Genomic DNA, 20,663 nt, shown 5'->3' with positions numbered 1-20,663 from the left:
CTGCTTTGTACAACACTGCAGTTACAAGTACATGTACGAAAAACTACCAGGAGATTGTGTTCCAAGCGCCATATCGTCAAAAATCTGCTTTTGTCACATGAAAAACCTGTAACACAGTTGTTTACATTTAGTAGAAAACAAAGCAGATGCATGCCAATGCTATACAGAAAGGAAAACCATCAAAACACCATAGAGAACAAATTTGTAAGAAACAGAAAGTTAAGGTCACAGCATAAAAGTGACTCTGTCAGCATAGAAAGTGGCATACAATACATCTAATAAATCTCAGAATTATTGTAAACATTTGGTGGTCCATGGAATTCCAAAGGGTTGGAAGACAGCAAAACTGATCTCACCACTGAACTCTCCACAAAAGCAGGGGGTACGCATCCACCGCTGGTGTTGTAGTGGTAGGCACAGTAAGCCTCAACCAGTTCTTGCCTGCATTCTCTGAATGGAACCCTGCAGATCAAAGACAAGATTAAAATAAATTTTATGAATCAAATCCAAATTACAGGTATCTCTTTGGCTATACTACTCTTGAAAACATTGTACTTTGGAATTTTTTGAGATCTTTCTGGGACCCTCATGTATGCTTTGACAATGTACAGGTCCTTTATAAATGGATGTTACCTACTGTGTAGCATCTTTCAGAACAGAAACAACTGAATATGAAGCATGAAATGATATTCATGGTATTCATAGTGGATTTACAATGCTTGAGACTACAAAGACATGCCCTAAAATAAAGTAAATGAAAAATAGTGAACAGTTGAGCTTTTTTTAACAATTAACCACAACTGATTGGGGATGTCACTGTAAATTTTGCCAATAAAGGCAATTGCCGAGACATGTTTTGCTCTCAGTTTCACAGGTTGCATAGACTGCAACAGAAGGACTCCTATTACTTGTCACTATTCAATCACAGCCAATATGACAGTTCTTGTGAAAAAGAAAAAAAAATCACTGCCATGTTATCAAGTTTGAAATTACGACAATAATAATGTACCAGGAGAATTTATGAGAGCTTAGGTGAATGGCAACTTTTGACTACATTCTATGCCTATACATAAATTCAATACACTGCAACATAAGGAACAATGCAAGTGCACTACTAACCACAAAAGCCAAAAGTTTTGATTGCGAGTTTAAGCCATACATTTTTTTTTTTTTCATAAAGGATTTCCGTAAGTGTAGACAGCAGATAACAAATCCACTTGCTTCAACATTTGGGTGATTGCCAATGTAAATGAACCTTATGGTACTCTAAAACAAAAGCCCACATAAGAGCCATTCTTATTGCACTCACAATAATGTGTTTTTTCGGGTTGCAATGTGGATCGCGATGCAAATTTTAAAATTTTTACAGTGAGAATATGAATAACACATATTATTTCTTTTTTGCACAATTTAGGTTGTTATCTAAATCACACAAATTGGTTTGATTTTTGCAAAACGATGTGAAGGTGTGAAGTGACAACAGTAAATAAAAAAAAAAAAAAGATTTTATATCCTACAATGCACTGCACTTGTTGCTCCTTGCTATTTTTACCATGCTGTGGTGTGCCATGGTACACTGAATTGGCCTTAAGCTGTAGAATAGTAAACACACCATTCATAACATGCACCGGTCAGCTCGTGGCAAATAATCATGACCAAATTTTTTTTTTTTTTTTTTTTTTTTTACAATTAGAACACTGAATTAAAAAGATGCGACCCTGATCGCACACCTAATTTCGAAAGTTTTGCAACGAGAACGGCACGACCGTCTGCGTACTGTGATATCCTTTCACAATTTAATACTTCAACTCTGAATAATTTTCTTTGAGTCTGAATAAAAGTAATACATTATTAACACATCGTTCTATGCCATTCAAAAGCCAATATGAATCATGGTAGTGCACTGAGTCCACGTAAAAAAAAAAATAGTTGAATATCCTTCAAGGATCGATATAAACTTTTGTTAAAGCAGAGAATAATGATCCATGGCATGGAAGTCTTCAGTGTGTTTAAAAAATAATGAAACTCCATGTTCCACGTGATTCCTACGATGTATACAAAGACGTCAGTCGAATGAACAACAGCAGAGATACCATCACGCTCGGACATAAACTCATAAATTCAGGGAATTTTGAAGCTTTCCACACTTGAAGAAACAGTGGTATAACTTGAAACCATTTAGATCAAATTAGTCAATGATGCCATTGTTAAAATCATTTTGGGTCAACAGTTCAGCAACTACTCCTACCCTGTCCCCTTCACTCTTCTTTGCCACTGCCCCCAACCCAAGTTGACACACCCAATTGGATGTGCCACGCTTCTTTAACATTAAAGTGCACCTCCTCTCTTCCACAGGTATGTGGTTTGAGCCCTCCTCAATATACACGTAGAGTAAGACTTTGGGTTTTAAACTCACTGCTTCCCAGATTCCGATATCCCCATAGATCTTAATGAAGACCCATCAGGTTTGCATAGACAACAGGTTAAGTGATACTGCCAGGCATTGCTTGTAATTAACAGTGCAATATCTTTGGACAAGGATTGTGAGTGGAGGATGAAATGGGACAAAGTACGCACCCAAGAGTACCTCAAGTGTTCAATCGAAAACCCCATTTGCATTTTGATGTTGCTTTGCATATAGGTATACGCTTTGTATAAATGCTTCATCAAAGTGACAGACACCCCACTCTTTGAGTGAGTCTTGCTGTCACAATGTTTTTACGACAAACACTGCTTCAATTTGCATCAATCAACAAAATCACACTTGACTGGCTTCATGGCTTCATTTGGATTCATGCATCCTTGCATTGGTCATTCATGAACAACAAATGCCAAACCACATCAATCCAAGAATGGATACATTGTTTTGATTCAATCTTGAGAGATTTGTTGTTCCTATTCTACCCGTATTCCAGGTAATGAATTTTCTCGACGCAACTTTCCCTTTAAGTTTACGGCCTCGGTGAAACTCAATTAGAGCTGCAGCATAGAAACTCTGCCAGAAGCTTTAAAAGGTCACATTTCTTCACTCCCTAAAAATAGAAGCTAACCACCGAATATCCCTGTCAGCACCCAAGTTTGCTGATACTTGGTGTTCATAATCTAATGAGTACAATACCAGGTAGGAACTGAGACTGAATAGGATAAAATGTCCCAAACAAACTAAGAAACTTGTAGGTAAGTTGACAGAAAGGAAAAGTAGGCCACAAGAGTATCAAACTGTCAGCAACCATCAAAATAATAGTAATACCTTTCTCTTTGAAAATAAAGAAGACAAAACAAACAAACAAAAGGAAGCCAAAGTTTGTAACCGGAGGGCCAAACCCCAAAAAGTCGCTTACTTAACGAGTGAGTTGCACTCTCTCTACAAACTAAGTAGACCATGCTTATTTTCAAGTTTTTATTGTAACAAAAAACATTCCACTGGTCTACCTCAAAAAATTTGTTGCGAAAACCTCCAAATCCAAGATGGCGTCCACGATGGCCGCCATATTTACTGAATTTGTTATTTGAAAGATAGAATTTGATTGAAACATCAGATTTCAACAAATTTGATGTCATATGAAAGAGAATAAGATTTTCTACAAGTTGATACCATTTTTGTGGGTTATTGTGATAACTGGATTGAGATTTTAAGGAAAAAACACTCATTTTTTGATATTTTTCTGAAAAAAGGAAAATCATGAAAATGCTTGATTCATCATAAATCAAATAAACACCGAAGGATTATCTTGAAACATCTTAAGAATTTTGTTTGACATATAATTAATACTTGGAGAAAATTAGGGGTCAGTACCATTTTTGGTTCAGGAGTTATAATGTCTCAAACTTGAAAACTCACTATGTAAAAATGGCCACTTTAGTTGTGACAAGACTTCGTTGGTCGTAAAAAAAGCCTGCGCGCGCCAAGACTACTACACGCAACACTGGCACTGGCGGTTGTAGCAGTGCCAGTGGTGCGTGTAGTAGTCTAGGCAAATGCAGACTTTTTCTTTGACAAACAAGGGTTTGTGCCTGCAAACTAACTTTTCATACCAAGTGGTAGCTCAGGTGACGCTGATTGCTATTATTTCAAAGTAGATTGTTCTGAAGCAGATGAGATGAAGCAAAAAATATCTTTCAAATAGAGGTAGAAGCTTGAAATAACCTTGCTATAGAAAGTTTAAAACAAAATTTGGATCAATCACTCAAAAAATTCAAGATTGCAGGTCATCAAAGCTGACATGGTGTATTGCGCCAAAGTAAATGTATCATTTCGATTTTTATACAATTTTGTCTGTTTTGGTGTATATTTATATGGCTTTTATATATTCTGAACATTTTGATGCTATTTCAAACCATCTTAGGTTTTTATGGAGACATTTGTCAGAATGCACCATGAATATTTCTCTAAAAAGTTACAAAAGATTAAATTAAAAATGTTTATGAAAACCATGCAGAAATCAAAATCTTTCCCATATAATCAATATTTGGAGGTCAGTATTGTGTTTGGTTCAGGAATTATAATGTCTCAAACTAGAAATCCCATTTTACATAATATGTATTTGCACGCATCTGTTCCCAAAGACGTCACAGAGGGTCAAATCCAAGATCGTGCTTACTTTTCGAGTTCAACTCCCTCATACAACAAAACCATACATAATATTAAGCATACTAAGCAATGTTCCGTAAGTACACCTCAGTAGATTTGTTGCAAAAACCTCCAAAGTACAGATGCGGTCCAATAGGGCCGCCATTTTTATTGAATTTAACATTTCAAACATAAAATTTGATAGAGACATTGGATTGCAACAAATTTGATGTCATATGAAGGAGAGCAAATCTTCCTAAATGTTGATACCACTTTAGCTGTGTATTGTGATAAATTGGGGGGGGGGGGGGGGTTGTTTGCTTCTCTCTTTTTTTTTGGGGGGGGGAATCCATATTTTTATATTCTTTTGAAGAAAGGAAGAAATGTAAAAATGCATGATTTAGTATTTATCAAAGAAGAACTGAAGAATTATTTTGAAACCTGCGATTGAGATTGAGATTTACTGAGATTGAGACATAATTCATATTTCTGGAATTACAGGCAATATCATACACTGTTGACAAGTTAACATCTAAAACTTGAAAAAAATATATTCATGCATTATAAATTTTGCATACAATGTGTTTACCTGATGGTCACATATAATACTGTAATGGTCTAGTGACTTGCAAGTACCTGCATGCAAACTAACTTTTCATGCCAAGTGGTAGGTGACGCTGGTCGCTATTACTGTAGCATTTCATTATAGTAGATTGTTCTGAGGCAGATAAGATTGAACAGAAAGTATTTTCCAAAAAGAGATTGATAGGAGCTTGGAATTTGGCACAAATTTTTCCAATGTGTAATAATTAGCGATAAAAACAGTATCAACATAAAATTCAAGATGGCGGTAATTAATCGACGTTGTCTTTCAAGGCATTATTTACCATTAGTGCACGTAAAACGAAAAGCCAGCTTTAATTAACTCCTCAAACTAGTTCTAAACTGTGAGTTAGGGATAGAACAACTAATGTACAAACTTAAATCAGTATATTTAATGCTAAATATTGTTAGATGTACTAAATAGATCTGATAAGAATGTTTTTTTTTTTTATAATTCAAATTCAAATTCAAATTCAAATTCAAATACTAAATTGTTAACAGTTATCATGGTTATGGTTTCTTGAAAAGAAATGGTGATATCTCCGTATGTTTTAGGCTTTATTATGATTTTTTTACATAGTAGAATGTTTTGTAATACAACTAACCTGCACATATAAATCGAATGTGATATCTCTCCCAATGGCAAACAATACCTTAAGTGTGTTGCGTCAAAGTTAAATCTCAACTTATAACTTATAATTTGATATATATTTTTAATCTTCTTATCTTTCTGTCTATTACATGTTTCTATACATCCGAACGATATTGTACTAGTGTAAACCATATTAAGGGTCTTTTTTTTTTGGGGGGGGGGGGGGGGGGTGGAGCTCATTCCAGTGTTTGGGTAAGGCCCAATCTTTGATAAAAAAAGAAATGCTTCTGTATCAAAGATACTATATGCTTTTTTACTTGTATGTTACTCTGCTGTTGTAGAAACGTGAATGATGATAGTATATGTGTAATAATGTCTGATCCGTAGATGTCCTTGAAAGCCCTTCTGATCCGAACCCCCCTCCCCCCCCCCAACAAAAAAAAAAAAAAAAATCCGACATGGCGGCAATTTCTCTACTTTGCTCTTAAATGCGTTGTGCGAAATTACTTTTCAGTATATTGTTCGAATACAATTTTCCAAATTGATTACTCGTGCTGTATATTCACATTTACAAATAAGCATGCTGAAAATGTATTTACTGTTATCAGATTTTTCTTACATTGTTTTGGGGCTGACTTCATGTGGGTTATAGTGTCACAATTGATCTGAACTTATGCCATTGGTAGATGCTTTCCCCATATTAGATATCAGGATCACTCGAGAGTGAAAATATTCATTTTCATTCACTTTAGAGTGACCTCGGGGATCACTCGAAGAGTGACGAGTGATCCCTATTCAAAGGCAGGGCTCGACACTTACGTTGGTCCGGTGCCCCGGGGCCACCAAAAACGCATGTTGGGCCACCAAAATGTCAGAAATGAAGAATTTGGTGGCCTGATCGGGCCACCAAAAAAGGTCAGATATTTGCCTTTGGGCCACCAAAAGTAAAAGTTAGTGTGGAGCCCTGCCTAAGGTCACTCTAAAATGAGTGAAAATGAACATTTTCACTCAAAAGTCACTCCAATTTCACTCTAAATTCACCGTTTTCTGTTATTCACTCCTCACATCAAAAGTAAAAACTTCCACTCGATTTGTTTTTTCTTTTTCAGAGAGTAGAATATCACTGCTTTTAAAAATGTGTCCATAAAAACCTAAGACGGTTTAAGATATCACAACAGACAAAATTGTATCAAAATCGAAATAATACATTTACTTTGGCGCAATACACTAGATCTATGTCAACTTTGATGGCTGTCATCTTGATTTTTTTTTTGAGCGGTTGATCTAAATTGTGTCTTAAACTATCTATAACAAGATTGGTGCCCAGTTTCAAGCTATTACCTCTATTTGAAATTTTGTTTGCTTCATCTCATCTGCTTCAGAATAATCTACTTTGAAATAATAGCGATCAGTATCACCTGAGCTACCACTTGATATGAAAAGTTAGTTTGCAGGCACAAACCCTTGTTTGTCAAAGATAAAGTCTGCATTTGCTAAGACTACTACACGCACTACTGGCGCTGCTACCAGCGCCAGTGCCAGTGGTGCGTGTAGTAGTCTTGGCGCGCGCAGACTTTTTTATGACCAACAAGGTCTTGGTCACAACTAAAATGGCCATTCTTACGTAGTGAGTTTTTAAGTTTGAGACATTATAACTCCTGAACCAAAAATGGTACTGACCCCTATTTTTCTCCAAATATTAATTATATGTCAAACAAAATTCTTGAGATGTTTCAAGATAATCCTTCAGTCTTTCTCTGATTTATGCTGAATCAAGCATTTTCATGATTTTCCTTTTTTCAGAAAAATATCAAAAAATGAGTGTTTTTTCCTTAAAATCTCAATCCAGTTATCACAATAACCCACAAAAATGGTATCAACTTGTAGAAAATTTTATTCTCTTTCATATGACGTCACATTTGTTGAAATTTGATGTTTCTATCAAATTCTATCTTTCAAATAACAAATTCAGTGAATATGGCGGCCATCTTGGACGCCATCTTGGATTTGGAGGTTTTCGCAACAAATTTTTTGAGGTAGACCAGTGGAATGTTGTTTGTTACAATAAAAACTTGAAAATAAGCATGGTCTACTTAGTTTGTAGAGAGAGTGCAACTCGACCTCTGCTTTCAGCTTTTGGCCCCCCGGTTATTGGGGAAGTACATTACTGCAAGAAATCATTCACATGATGTTCACATACAATAGTGACTCGTATGTCATTATTCTTAGAACTGTGGAGTGTGGAATTGCACAATTTCTTTTTTTTTAAATCAAATAAAGTGTTGAGATATTGTAGGCCTACTTGTCTGATTTTATGTAATTCTGCATGCAAAACAGGCAGTAGTCTCCACCTTGGGATCAAGTCACTTGAGTGACTTGATGTGTGATTACAGAGTGTGGAGCAATGCACACATCTAATTACATGAACCTGTACTTCAAGTTACACTACAATGTAGGTTTTGGTTTGTTTTGTTTGTTTTTCATCCTAGAGCTTTCCTGTCCATAACTTGTCCATACAACCCATGGTTTGACATCAAATGTATAGTACCATGTCTAACTTAGGCTGGATATAGATCTGCTATCAGTGATAATGGTGATAATGATTAAAAGGATGTAACTAAACAAACACTTGGACACACTTTGGATGCAGCAAATTGAAAGTATCATGTCTTGATGAAAATGTCAATCTCCTGGGGAATGCTAAATTCAACACTTTCAATTTCGGCAGTTAGTTCTCAAAATATACTACATTGTACTAGTACCTCAAAAAGTATCATCTATGAGAACATGTCATACCTCAAACACAATATTCATCAAAAGTTTATCGCTACTTTACAAATTTCCCACACTCATCAAACTAAATATTTTACTGGGTTACAAATCTTAGACAGAAACATCAAAAAGTTTTAAACTGGAAGTCGAATGAATTAACATACAATTGATTAATGTAGAACCTTTGCACAGAACTAGTAATTAGTCAGTGAGGGTCAATTTCATTCAGATAACAGAAGATCTACTAGTATGTCATTCACAGACCTGCATCCTTATCTGGTACAGTTGTAGATTGTCCATGACATGTCACAAATTTGGCAATTCTCCCCCAAAGTCACTTACTCCCCATGGGTGTGCAGGGAAACATGGCATCAAGAAAACGTACACTGCCCATCCTGTTTCAATCACTGTCTATTAAACGGAAGAAAGAACAGCATAAGGCAGGCTCGAGAAGCCAGCAGTAGACTAAATACAACATAACCGTGAGTCATATATCACAATGCAAATTGTAATGTATCAAAATAATGGCGAGTTGCTCACAGTCACACCAGTCCCCCCACAGCACTCATCTTGACAATACCTGTACATGAAATTGTACATAATATCGATTTTATAGGCAAATATTTACCCCTAACCAAAGGGGGATAATAATGATTGAATGCACATGATCATGTTCAGGCTGCATATGTGATCCCCTACGAATATATGAGGGGAGCCCTTCCTTTGACATGCTGAGGTAGGTGGCTTCATTTTTGTTGTGAGACAGCTACAATCTGTAGGATTTGGACAGGACATGACTAGACCTTTAATTGACAATTAATCCAAAAGTGCCATTTTCACCACAAATTTGAGGCCTTGTCACCCCAGCAATGACATTGGATGTACCTAAAGGAGCGATGCATTTTTTTTTTTTTTCACAAATACTATCATACAAAAGCCACCAATCTGTAAAGCATCTTCATATGTACATTGTATGTAGGCCTACTGTACATGTTTGTATTTAACAAAAGAAAAAATCTGTTTGAAAGTTACAACCATTCGAACTTTGAGCAATCAATATTGGCACCTTCAAGGAGATTTAATATACAGGTCTTGAGGTATTGCTTGGAAAATTCATCTTGTGTGTAGCTACTTCCTTCAAACTTTCTTGGAAGACATACGAGAGTTCTCATGATTCTGTTTCAGCCAAATCAAGAATCAATTCATTACTCTTTCTAATACTCAAGATCCTCTGATGAATGGCTTTTGAATCTGTCATAATCCTTTTGATAAACTTGCAGCGTATAAATTGTAGTTTTACATACGACTTAAAAGTAATCTTCAATGAAGGTGCACTCACATGTCTAAATTGTATATCATGATAGCATCATCACTGTCACAAAGTTACATTTACCTGAAGTAAAGAAGGCACGATAATAATTTTTAAAAAATGAAATACAGTCAATGCGATGAAATGAAGGAGAGAGATGGGGTAAATGAAAGAATGCTTGCAGACATTAACACCTAGGACAGCCTGTTTAAGCCAAAGCGTGAGGCAAACTTCCCCAATTCTACATCACATGCTTGCCTAATTGTTGCTTTTCTTGTATTAAATTTTGGAACTTGCAAATACACGCACACAAGAGCAAAAGACCCAAGTTTTTGAATTGCTTTATTGAAGTGAATACCTCTTTGTGACACCTACTATTGTAAACCAAAAAGACTGCCTATTAATATACATTTTGTACGCAACATCGATTAGGCCTATGCAATTACTGATCCCATAGAAACAAGAGAATCATTTTGGAATTTTTTTCTGATCAAATGTTGTTTGTTTCATCTGTTATGGTGGCACAATCTTTGATGGTTTTTCTCAAAATGACTATTACTGTGAAAGTGAAAATTTCTGCACATTTGGCACGACATGAAACTTCCACAAAAGTAAAAACACAAGAAATTTTTGCTTGATACTATTTATACTTGGTATTTTGGTTCTGTGAACTTAAAAACAGCCAAAATGTATCTATTTAGGTTGAGTGCAAAAAATTACTCACACAAAAAATTCCACTTTTACAGTACCATGGCTTTGTCCTTTGTTGTTTCACAAAGATGTAGCTTGCTGTTAGATAACTAAGGAACTGTAAAGAAAGGGCTGGATATTACCTTTCCAATAACTTTAATCAGAGTGCCCCCTCTGGTGACAGCCAAACCCAAAATTGGTAACAGTACGCCAATTCACGCTCATGTAGCTGAATTCATAGACATTTGCCCTGAGGACTTAATGTTGAGCTTTTCCATTCATCTGTTCTTATACTGAGCATACTTCAATCAATTCCAAACTCATTTGAATGCATTAGTTGCGACTGCGTCTTGCATCAATTCTCGGGGAGCTTTGCTGTCATCAGGGAACAACCTTGGCCAGTCAATTCGGGGGAATCACAGAAAGAGTTAGGACATTGTCTTCATATGTACCATTAATCTTAAATGTTGGGAGAGATATCCCTGCTTTGTCCACAATATGACACCGGTCTAAGAATAGTGATGGTCAAAAATATTGTGCCAAAATTTAGCCTGGGTCACAAGAATTTAAACCAAAGTAAAAATATTCATATTACTTAAGTTTCACAACCAGTTTGTGCATGTGAACTTGCAAAATAACCCGAGATGCGATTGTACTAAACACAAAGGTCATAAGATATTAATCTTCCTATATGGAGCAAGACCGTGTAAAGATCAATCAAACAAACAAACAAACACACAAATAAATAAAAAAGCACAGGAAGCGTCATTCACATTACAATTAGTTATTAAACACAAAGACACAAACACACACGTCAAATTACCATATATGCATGTATAGATTTGCAAAGCAGTCCATGCAAATATGGATATTGTGGATATTTTTCCACCACTCATTTTTCGTGCTCCGCTGGGTAAGATGAGTGTGAGTTTTAATACCGTGGAATCCAGACATGAACTACTGGAACATAATTATGGCAAGCAAAAATATTTGCATGCTTTTATTTTCGCGCTAGTTTCTGGTTGCTTGAAATGCAAAAAAAATTTCCACACTGCGAAAATTTTCCACTTTTACAGTGTGATACACGCAAAAAGGATCTTTTTCTTTGAATTCCTTACCTTCCCAAGACTTTCCATAGAGTCTCTACAATCTTCTCCTGAAGAGGGGGTCTCTGAGTGCAGTAGCCAGCATACCTGTAACAGAGGTAAAAAGAAGGCCAATGAGTTCACATCACCAACCTGAAAATGCTCAGATTCTATTGGTGATGAGGCTTTTCGCAAAACCATGGTTTCAGAGAATTCTAAATACTGTAGTACATTGTGCTGTATAGTCAATGATGTTGACAAGCCATGCAAAAAATATAAATAGATTCTTTAATATTTGGTGTGTATCTTTAATATTTGGTGTGTATGTCATAGCTGTTCACTTGCCTACAAGCATATTATGGCTCAAATATTAATTTGTTGATGTTGTTTGCTCTTGAGGGAGGCTTGACAGTTATGCAAAAGCAGCATTGATTTACAAATTGTACAAATGGAAAAAAAAAATTCAAAAGGACTATCTAAAGGATTCCTTATTTCATATTTAATTGAAGAATTCAGTTCAGGGACATCGAAGAAAGTCTGCAATATATATTTTGCAGTTATTTTTGCAAACACTGTGTCAGTTTTAACATCAAAGAGGCAGTCTATACACTTCCCTGGTACTACAGGTAGCAAAATCAAGCACCATAAGCAAACCATATTTAACAACAGAGATACTTTTTTTCCAACTTACAGCGTCAATCCTTATTTTGCTTCATTATTAATTTAAAAAAAAATATATATTCCTAGCTCTCTTAGCTGCCAGTCTATGCACAATACAAAACTGCAGCATACTTGTATGTACGGTACTTTGCTCTGAGTGTGCCTTCAACAGCATGGTATAGATATTCTTAATAGCACCTACAAATTGTAATCTGTCTACAAGGTTTCAATGGGCTATTTCTAGTGTGATTGCACTACAGAAGTACCCAGAATGGAAACTTGGCATGGGCATGAGCCCATTAAACTCGCTTTGTTTGTGCGCCATTAGTCGCAGCTGATGCTGACATACAATGTTCTTTTCATTTTCATCACACACCGACCAGGCTTGCACGGCGAAAAGTCAACACAGCACATTGTCAGTTGATGTGACCTTAAGGACCGCGAGAAGTGAAAATGGCAGCCAATTTATTCAATGGTACTTAACATCAAATACAGGTGAAGTGATATCAATTTTCCATGAGTAGATACTTCATTGAATTACACAGAACACCTGTGCTTAGATATCTTTTCTTTTCTTTTTTTTTTACAGTACTGCGCATTTAAATTCACCTTACTTTTTGGTATACCACTCCCCAACATGTTTTTCTTGTTGTAAAGTATAAAGTACATGTTCATTGTATTTCAAAACACTGTACACTTGCCACTTCTCCACCTCTGGCACTCGCAACTCAGTTTGACAGATGACATGTATGTGCGTACTAAAATGTATTTGACACTTGACAATAAAATGCACAACACTTGTCAGACTTTCCAGCGAGAAGTGAGAAAGTGGGGGGGGGGGGGGGGGTTGAAACACTATAAATGTCCCATGTATGTCCTGAATAGTAATGATGTATTGTTTTGTTGATTATGGATACACTTTTGTTAATAATACCACAGATTTTGCATTAGGACCAAAATCCATAATGCTTGTCATTGAAAGTGGTAAAGTCTCCTAAAGCTCAGTATTTTATATTTTCTCCCATTTTCGGGAAACTTTGAACATGTTAGTTTGCCTCATGCACTGTAAATCAATCAATCACCTATAAAAAAATAAATTAAAAAAAATCTGCAAGTGCACAGGAGCCTGCAAAATCAATCTACGAGTACCATTGGCAACATAATTCATTACTATGGTCTCTTTCATGTCAAGACACCTAAAAAGTTCGAGCTCTCCATATTTGGCCAGAAACTTCAAAAACAGACGATCTGAAAATACAAAAGATTGTTTTAAATTGACACTTGCACTTTGCTATTACATGTATAATAGGTACCTACCACAATGTGTTTCACTGTAGGCCTATGCTTTTAACTGTATGCTCATCAAATACATAAAATTAAAATATCATAAAATACATTTGTACATACATTGTATTGGTAGGCCCAATTTCCAACTCAAAGAGCATACTTGATCGATGCAAGTGGGAATACACACAACAGAACTCACTATTTACATATTTACCATTCAATGGAGAGTGCATTAATGGGCACGCTTGATGAGAGTTTATACATTGATTATAATCCAATCAAATTAATTGTAATTTGTATCTTTTCAGACCAGCACATTTTCATATTCATCATCACGCAGAAAGACATAATGTTTGTAAATTGCCCATCCCTTGTCTAACAGTGTATACATATTTCTTTTCTTCTGTCACTCATTTACAATGTACCTAAGATTTTATGCTATGCTACATACGTATATCTTCTATCTTGTCTTTAGTATGAATATTGATTGCAATTTACAAAGCATTTTACACAATAAAATTGCCTTTGAGTGAATGGCTTGTTTTGTAAGTGATGTGTCACATACAATTTTTATACATTTATGCACTCAGAATTTGCATATAAAATGTATGTAATCCATGGAATGGATTTCAGCTACCTTCGTGAATTTTGGCCTTAACTTAATGTTCAGCTTGGATCTAAACTGCATCTCATCTGTACCAACCAGTGCAAGGTATTATACTGTACCTCTATGTCACCTCTGCCCTATTGATGGGCTCCAAAATGTTGTGTTAGCTTCTTTCATTTTCCTATGGTGCTTTTTGTTGTTATTGTTGTTTTGCTGTTTGACCAAAGTCTGGATTGTGTTAAGACTAAGAGCTTGGGGGGGGGGGGGGGGGGGGGGTGGGGGTTGCCTGCCTGAAGACCTGCAGGTCATGGACAAGGTCACCCTGTCTGTCACCTAGAAGCCTCCTCACCTGCCATTAAAATCTTGCTTCACCCCAAGTAAATCACCTGTAATGTTTCATGCTAGCATACTGTGCCTTTAGCAGAAGTGCTGAATAGAGAATTTTTAATAACAGTGATAAACAAACCTAGCATTCTTCCTGAAAATAGTCTCTTAAGCCATGCATGATTGAATGAAGTTGGAAGCCTAACTATCACAATTGGTGCACCTTGACAAAATGGTGTCAAGTTTGCTCCAGTAATTGTCCTCATTTTTGATAAGTTCTGAGAAAGAGTGCAGGAATAAAATGAGCTAAGGATTTAATACTGAACAACAAGGGCTTTGTATACATACAAATACAGTATGTACATGTATGCCTTGGCCTATGTATTCTGTTATCATAAAAGATGTTTACCATAGATAACAAACTTTGTCCTCATCTTAAAGTAATCTGTCAGTGAGTCATTTCTGATCAACTTGTATACCTCCCGCACACAATGCAAACACACATACTGGTACTGTAGCTGCACCTTTAAGTTCATGCGATTGATTTTACTTGCTTGCTTTTTAAAGGACAAGTTCATCTAAATACACTGTATGTGTTGATTGAATGAATGCAGCAATATCAGCAGGACACATCAGTGAAAGTTTGAGGGAAAAAAGAAAATCTGTTCAAAAGTTAAGAATTTTTAAAATATGCATGTCACTATCGCTGCCTGGATGAAAAGATTACCATACAATGTTCCAATTTGTCATGCCACTGCAGGACAAAGATATATGTTATAAAGAAAATATAGACAGAATTCAACATACTTTTATATCTCAAGGAAAATGAAAGAGCACTTGATTTACCCCTTTCAGAAAGCAGGGGAACAATATTACCCTTAACATGTGTCAGTAACAACTGCAAATCAAGGGAATTTGTACATTTTGTTTAAAAAAAAAAAGAAATTGTGGAATTCTTTTTATTTATATCATTGCCTATAGTGATGTCATAAATTAATATGGTCTTCTCATCCAGCAATGATGGCAATGAAATATGAATACAAACTATTATTCAAAACTTTTGAACGAATTGTCCGATTTTCCTCAAACTTTCCCTCATGTGTTCTCCTGTATTAGAACATTCTGCATTCACTCAAGCCACACATACACACACACTGTACTGTACATTTTATTTTTGGTGAATTTGTCCTTTAAAAGCTGGCTGACCCTGAGACACAGCTGCATCCCGGGTTCTCCCAGACGGTGGACCAGCATAAATGGCTAGCTACCAAGATCAGTTGAGCACAGACCCCACATCTACAGCATGATAGCTTCCTGCACATGAGCATGATGTTGACTTTGCTCATTTGACACAGGAAATGGATCACCCCGTGTGACATATTCACACCAGTGTCGGCATTGTGCCCACCAGCCAGCATGTACAGGATCCCATGATTACGCAGACTATGTATGCCGTCGCTACATGAATGATATGGCACGCAGCTAAGCAACGGATGCAATATTTTGAAGGGGCAGTTGAGAGGGTACAGGGGAAGAAAATGAAATTAGCTTGTACAAAGAACATGCACAACTCTTTATCTCATACATTGTATCTCCAAGCAATGTGCCTTTTTGCCTGTTTGCACTGTGCCATATCTACTTATAAGTTAATTGATATACAATGTTCAAAAAATGAATAATTCATTATGTACAATGTAGGGCCTAATATGAATATATAGACCTAATGAATAACATATAAAGTAATGTTGTGGCCAAACCTTGAAACCAAAACATTAATATTTGATGTAAGCCTAACTTAATGCAAGTGGATAAAAAATGAAATGTGAAATCTAGCTTATCAACGCTTGTTAAGTTTGAGTCCACTAGTTCAATAAAGGTGTTTGCAGAAATTGAACATTCATATGCTGTTTAATGTTTTTGTTGATCACTATTCGTCATTTTTGTGTATAAGAAGACGAGAAACTCGAACACACATAAAATAAGTTTGTCTTTAGTGTTGCCTGTACTGCTGACAGAAATTTGACCCCTAGTGTATAATGTGAGCATAGTCAACCCTGCACTCTCTCATGTTCAGTGACAGTACTTTGTACTGTAGGCCTACAATTGTATTTGCTTTGCAACGAAGGTACCTTGTAGTTGTACATTTACTGCTCAGAAACCCATTTCTTGTGCATCCATCATGATTTTATTTCATTCGTTTGATATAGATGTTGTTCATTTTAGCATATCTTACATTCATAGTCTTATTTCCAAATGTAGGCGGTTGTGTTATGCCTCTTATGTAGATGATCATTTCCACAACCCAGTGGTATGAAATAAATTTAGGCCTAAATGAATGAATGAATGAATGAATGAAACGTGTTTCAATTCTTACCATAACACAGATTAAATATGGGGAGGCAGATTGATGCTTGTCACTAATTTATCATACATCTGCAAATAAGTTTTTTTTTTTGTTTTTTTAACATGAAGAGTACATGAGACATGCAGTCCTAACAATTCCCACAAACCACGAACCACACTCATACCAGACAGCACACTCACAACACTAAGAGACTAGCCTGCTACTCCTGTCACTTTTCAACAAAGACTGTCTGCACTACATCAATGGACCGACCACTGAACATAATTGGTTCTTCCTTCCAACATTTTTAGCGGTACACCAAAGCTGGAAGGAGTGAGAAATCCTCATTGTGAGGGCCTGATTGATCACTGACTTAGTGTGCGCACCCAAGTGTACGTGTTTGATTGCAGGATGTGTGTGAGTACCTTTGTTTACAGCTCACACGCTGAGAATACTAACTAGCTCCACTTGCAAGCTACAACGTTGTACATTTGTATCTCTCTGCACATAATATTAGAGTGAGAAGTGAATATGGACATTTTTACAAGGCTCTGTTGGTGTATGATATCATACCTACAGGTCGTAGCTAGTGATAGAGAGAGTAGGCAGTTTCCATTGTGAAATTCGTAACTACTTGAAGAAATTGGGATTTCAACAATAACAAGAAGCATCATTCTGTTCTCCATCAACTTGGTTTGTCTGCACACTGCTACTAATAATGTTGTATTGAGCAGCCTTTGTCTGTTACAAAACAAAACATGTATCTTGTTCAGTTTTCCTTTCACTTTTGTCAAGTTTGTTGCTTGGCTGTCTGCATAAAGGGGAAAGTTGAAACCCCTCAGTGATAGAATGTAACCTCAGAATTTTATGATTATGAGAACAAAGTTATAAGTCATAAAAGCTTTGAAACAAAATATCAAAGTAAGGTTTCACTGAACCTACAAGTATGTATACACTGTCCACACCAGACGATCACATCTGTTGTTCTTACTGATGTTGTTGTGAACGAACATTACTGTGTATGTTTAAGGGGAAGGCTAGTAACTGATCAGTGGGAATCAGTGAGAATGCTGGAGGATGATTGTTCCAATCCTTGTGGGATTCATTTAAGAGTACATTGTATATAATCTATTGTTGTGTGAAAATTATTTGCTTCAGAATTGTCTCATATTCAAGTAATGTGCAGTTTAATGTTTCCAGGTTAGTGTGCCTGGTCAGTGACGGGGCATTAATCTGCACATTACTTGAATATGAGACCGTTCTGAAGCAAATAATTTTCACACAACAGTAGATATATAATGTACTCTTAAATGAATCCCACAAGGATTGGAACAATCATCCCTCAGCATTCCCACTGATTCTCACTGATCGGTTACTAGCCATCACACATGTCAAGATTCACACAATACCTTTGATGAAAATTATCAAACTTTCAGTATAAACTTTAAGAGATTGCCAGAGTCGAAGAATAGTGAGTTTTGAGTATGTTAAGAAAGAGCATAACTGCGCTGGATCTGACAGACCATTTTTATCACACCTCAAAGCTTTGTAAAAGAAAGGAAAAATAGAAATATTGTGATAGGGCTGAAAGAATTAACTTGTAATTGCTCTTCTTCATGGATGTGGTAGCAATTCATTTGGATGTCATCAAGCAAAAAGATCTTTACAGGCTACAAATACCTTCTGTCTTGCACAGTGTCCCCATACTTAGTCTGTGCAAGTTCAAGATTCTATAAACCAGAGCTAATCCTTTGGGTACAATGAACTGTTGGATTGAGAGACCAAGATGTTCATTGTAATACCCTACCTAACAAGTTGTTCTCTATCACTATCATTTTATATCAAATTCTGAGGTTAGTATTTAATCTCAGCAGCATGGAATGTGACATGTCTATGGAGCCATTCACACTGACAATGAAAAACTCCAATGTCACACAAAATCTTGACATTCTAGCGAGAGTTGCTTGGTAAATTGTGCCACAGACCGCTAGTAGCAGAAGCGTTGTGAAATAAATCACGCACCAAGGGTGTTATAATATTTCAAACTGAAAAATTTCCTGTGATGACTTACAGACAATGCGTAACTGCAGAGAAAATTCAGTTTTTGTCTGAATGTGACTTCCACTTATTAAGATCCCTTACTATAAACCCACAAACATTAATGGCATTCACATGCATTTTATTTTGGTGAATCTTGACTCCTCGCAAACTTTGTGAAAGTTTGATGTGTGAGAAAGTTTTCTGTTTTTACAAAACTCCCCATGGCTACACACAAAACGTGGAGCTATTCAAAAGGGCAAGGCCATGGTTAACCTATTGAAAACTAGATCTAGTCCCAACTATACTCAAGCAGGTGTCTACGGGGAATGCGTGTTTTAAATAGCAAAATTAGGCCTTCCTCAACAGACTGACTTTGCAATGACAAAGTTGCTCGAGGGAAAAAATGACACTTTTACTCAAATGCCAGAACACCTTAATTTTTTATGGCAGCACGAAATAGAAGCCAAACACTTTGAATTTTGTCTATGACCTCAATATTTTTTTGCTATAAGAATGGGCCTAACGCCTTCAGTCTGAAGAATCCCATCTTACCCATTCTGCAAGGCCATTGACGGCTGGGGACAGCTGATTCCAAATACTTCTTCTTCCGGGATTTGATGCAGGAGTACCTGTGTGATGGCCTTGTCGGAGTGCTCCGACTCTTGAAACAGGTACATGACGTGTTCCCGCTCTCTTCGCATCAGCTCCAGGGCACCCTTCGTGTTTCCGTACAACCCTTCGTCGCTGTCACTCGTGCACTTAACAGAGATGAAGAACATTTTCCTTTTGCCCGGCACGGGATCACATCCACATAGATCGACTGTAATCTTGAACAAGCAGGCCTGGTGACCTAGACAAAACAAAATGGGGTCACAGCCGGTCTCCGTGAGAGGACTTTGATTGACGACGTCTGGTCCTACAGCATCAAGGAACTGTTGCCTGGGATCTACTCGTTTCTTTCCACTCTCCCGAATGAGCCGTATATGCTTGGGTTCAGGCGATAACTTTTTGGCAATTTTGTCAGCAAGAGTGTACGTTTTTCCCCCTTGTTTGGAAGCCCAAGGTCTACTTACAGTTGATTGTGCTGTGTCAAAACGATACGATATCTCCGATATAAAATAACCTCGCGGACAGGTAAAAAATGACCGCTGATTTTCTTGCCATTTGAAATTATGCTCCACAGAGTTTTTCCAAGGTACTTCATGATATTTGACCATTGGCATCTCTATTACTTGACCAGGATTTGGCTGCGGAATAAGATTTCTATGACGCTGCTCAGGTGGAACGCCATTTGGTGGTTTGCCCTTCCCTGGCGGGCCAGGGGCGGGCAACATCTGCCTGCCCACACCGACTTGCGGTCCACGATTGCCCAGTAATCCAGGTAGCAATCCTCGTTTGTGAAGATTTGGGTACCGTCTTCTCAGATCTTCGTTATTTTGAAGACCCTGACAACTAGAGAGATCTACGAGGAGGCTGATTATGAAACCTATGAGCACAAATTTGACCATATTCGTTACTCGAGTTCTTCTCCAGAATGGGCATAAGTTAGCGGAGAAGTCCCGCCGCAAGCGCACCATCTGACGACACTAACCGTAACGCAAGTCATGTGAAAGATCCATATTTTCCGCTAACCAGTCACATATTACGTTTCCCATGATTACCTCAGGCTTTCTTGTTCAAATGGTGGCGAATATCACTGGCATCCCGTCTTGCACACACAGAAAAATAATCGATATCTAGGAAGGTACAAGTCACCGTCTTCGGGTCGATCGGGGAACCG

General features: G+C 36.9%; 1 protein-coding gene across 1 annotated transcript in view; it reads right to left on the bottom strand.

Annotated features, from left to right (window-relative positions):
- Nucleotides 1-20,454, bottom strand: part of LOC139720644 (uncharacterized) — a 103,146-nt gene extending 82,692 nt beyond the window's left edge. The window contains exons 1-3 of the mRNA XM_071632000.1: nucleotides 19,436-20,454; nucleotides 11,655-11,729; nucleotides 357-462 (exon numbers count right to left, since the gene is read on the bottom strand). Of these exons, the coding sequence (XP_071488101.1) occupies nucleotides 357-462; nucleotides 11,655-11,729; nucleotides 19,436-20,391 (1,137 nt within the window). The 5' untranslated portion in view covers nucleotides 20,392-20,454. The remainder of the gene's footprint in view (nucleotides 1-356; nucleotides 463-11,654; nucleotides 11,730-19,435) is intronic.
- Nucleotides 20,455-20,663: the final 209 nt, after the last annotated feature.

The sequence above is a fragment of the Diadema antillarum genome, unplaced genomic scaffold, assembly GCF_040938485.1.
Source record: "Diadema antillarum isolate AM-2024a unplaced genomic scaffold, OU_Dant_1.0 scf00000131, whole genome shotgun sequence".
Classification (NCBI taxonomy): Eukaryota; Metazoa; Echinodermata; class Echinoidea; order Diadematoida; family Diadematidae; genus Diadema; species Diadema antillarum.
Note: the sequence above shows the minus strand (reverse complement) of the source record. Positions and strands in the feature narration are given on the sequence as shown.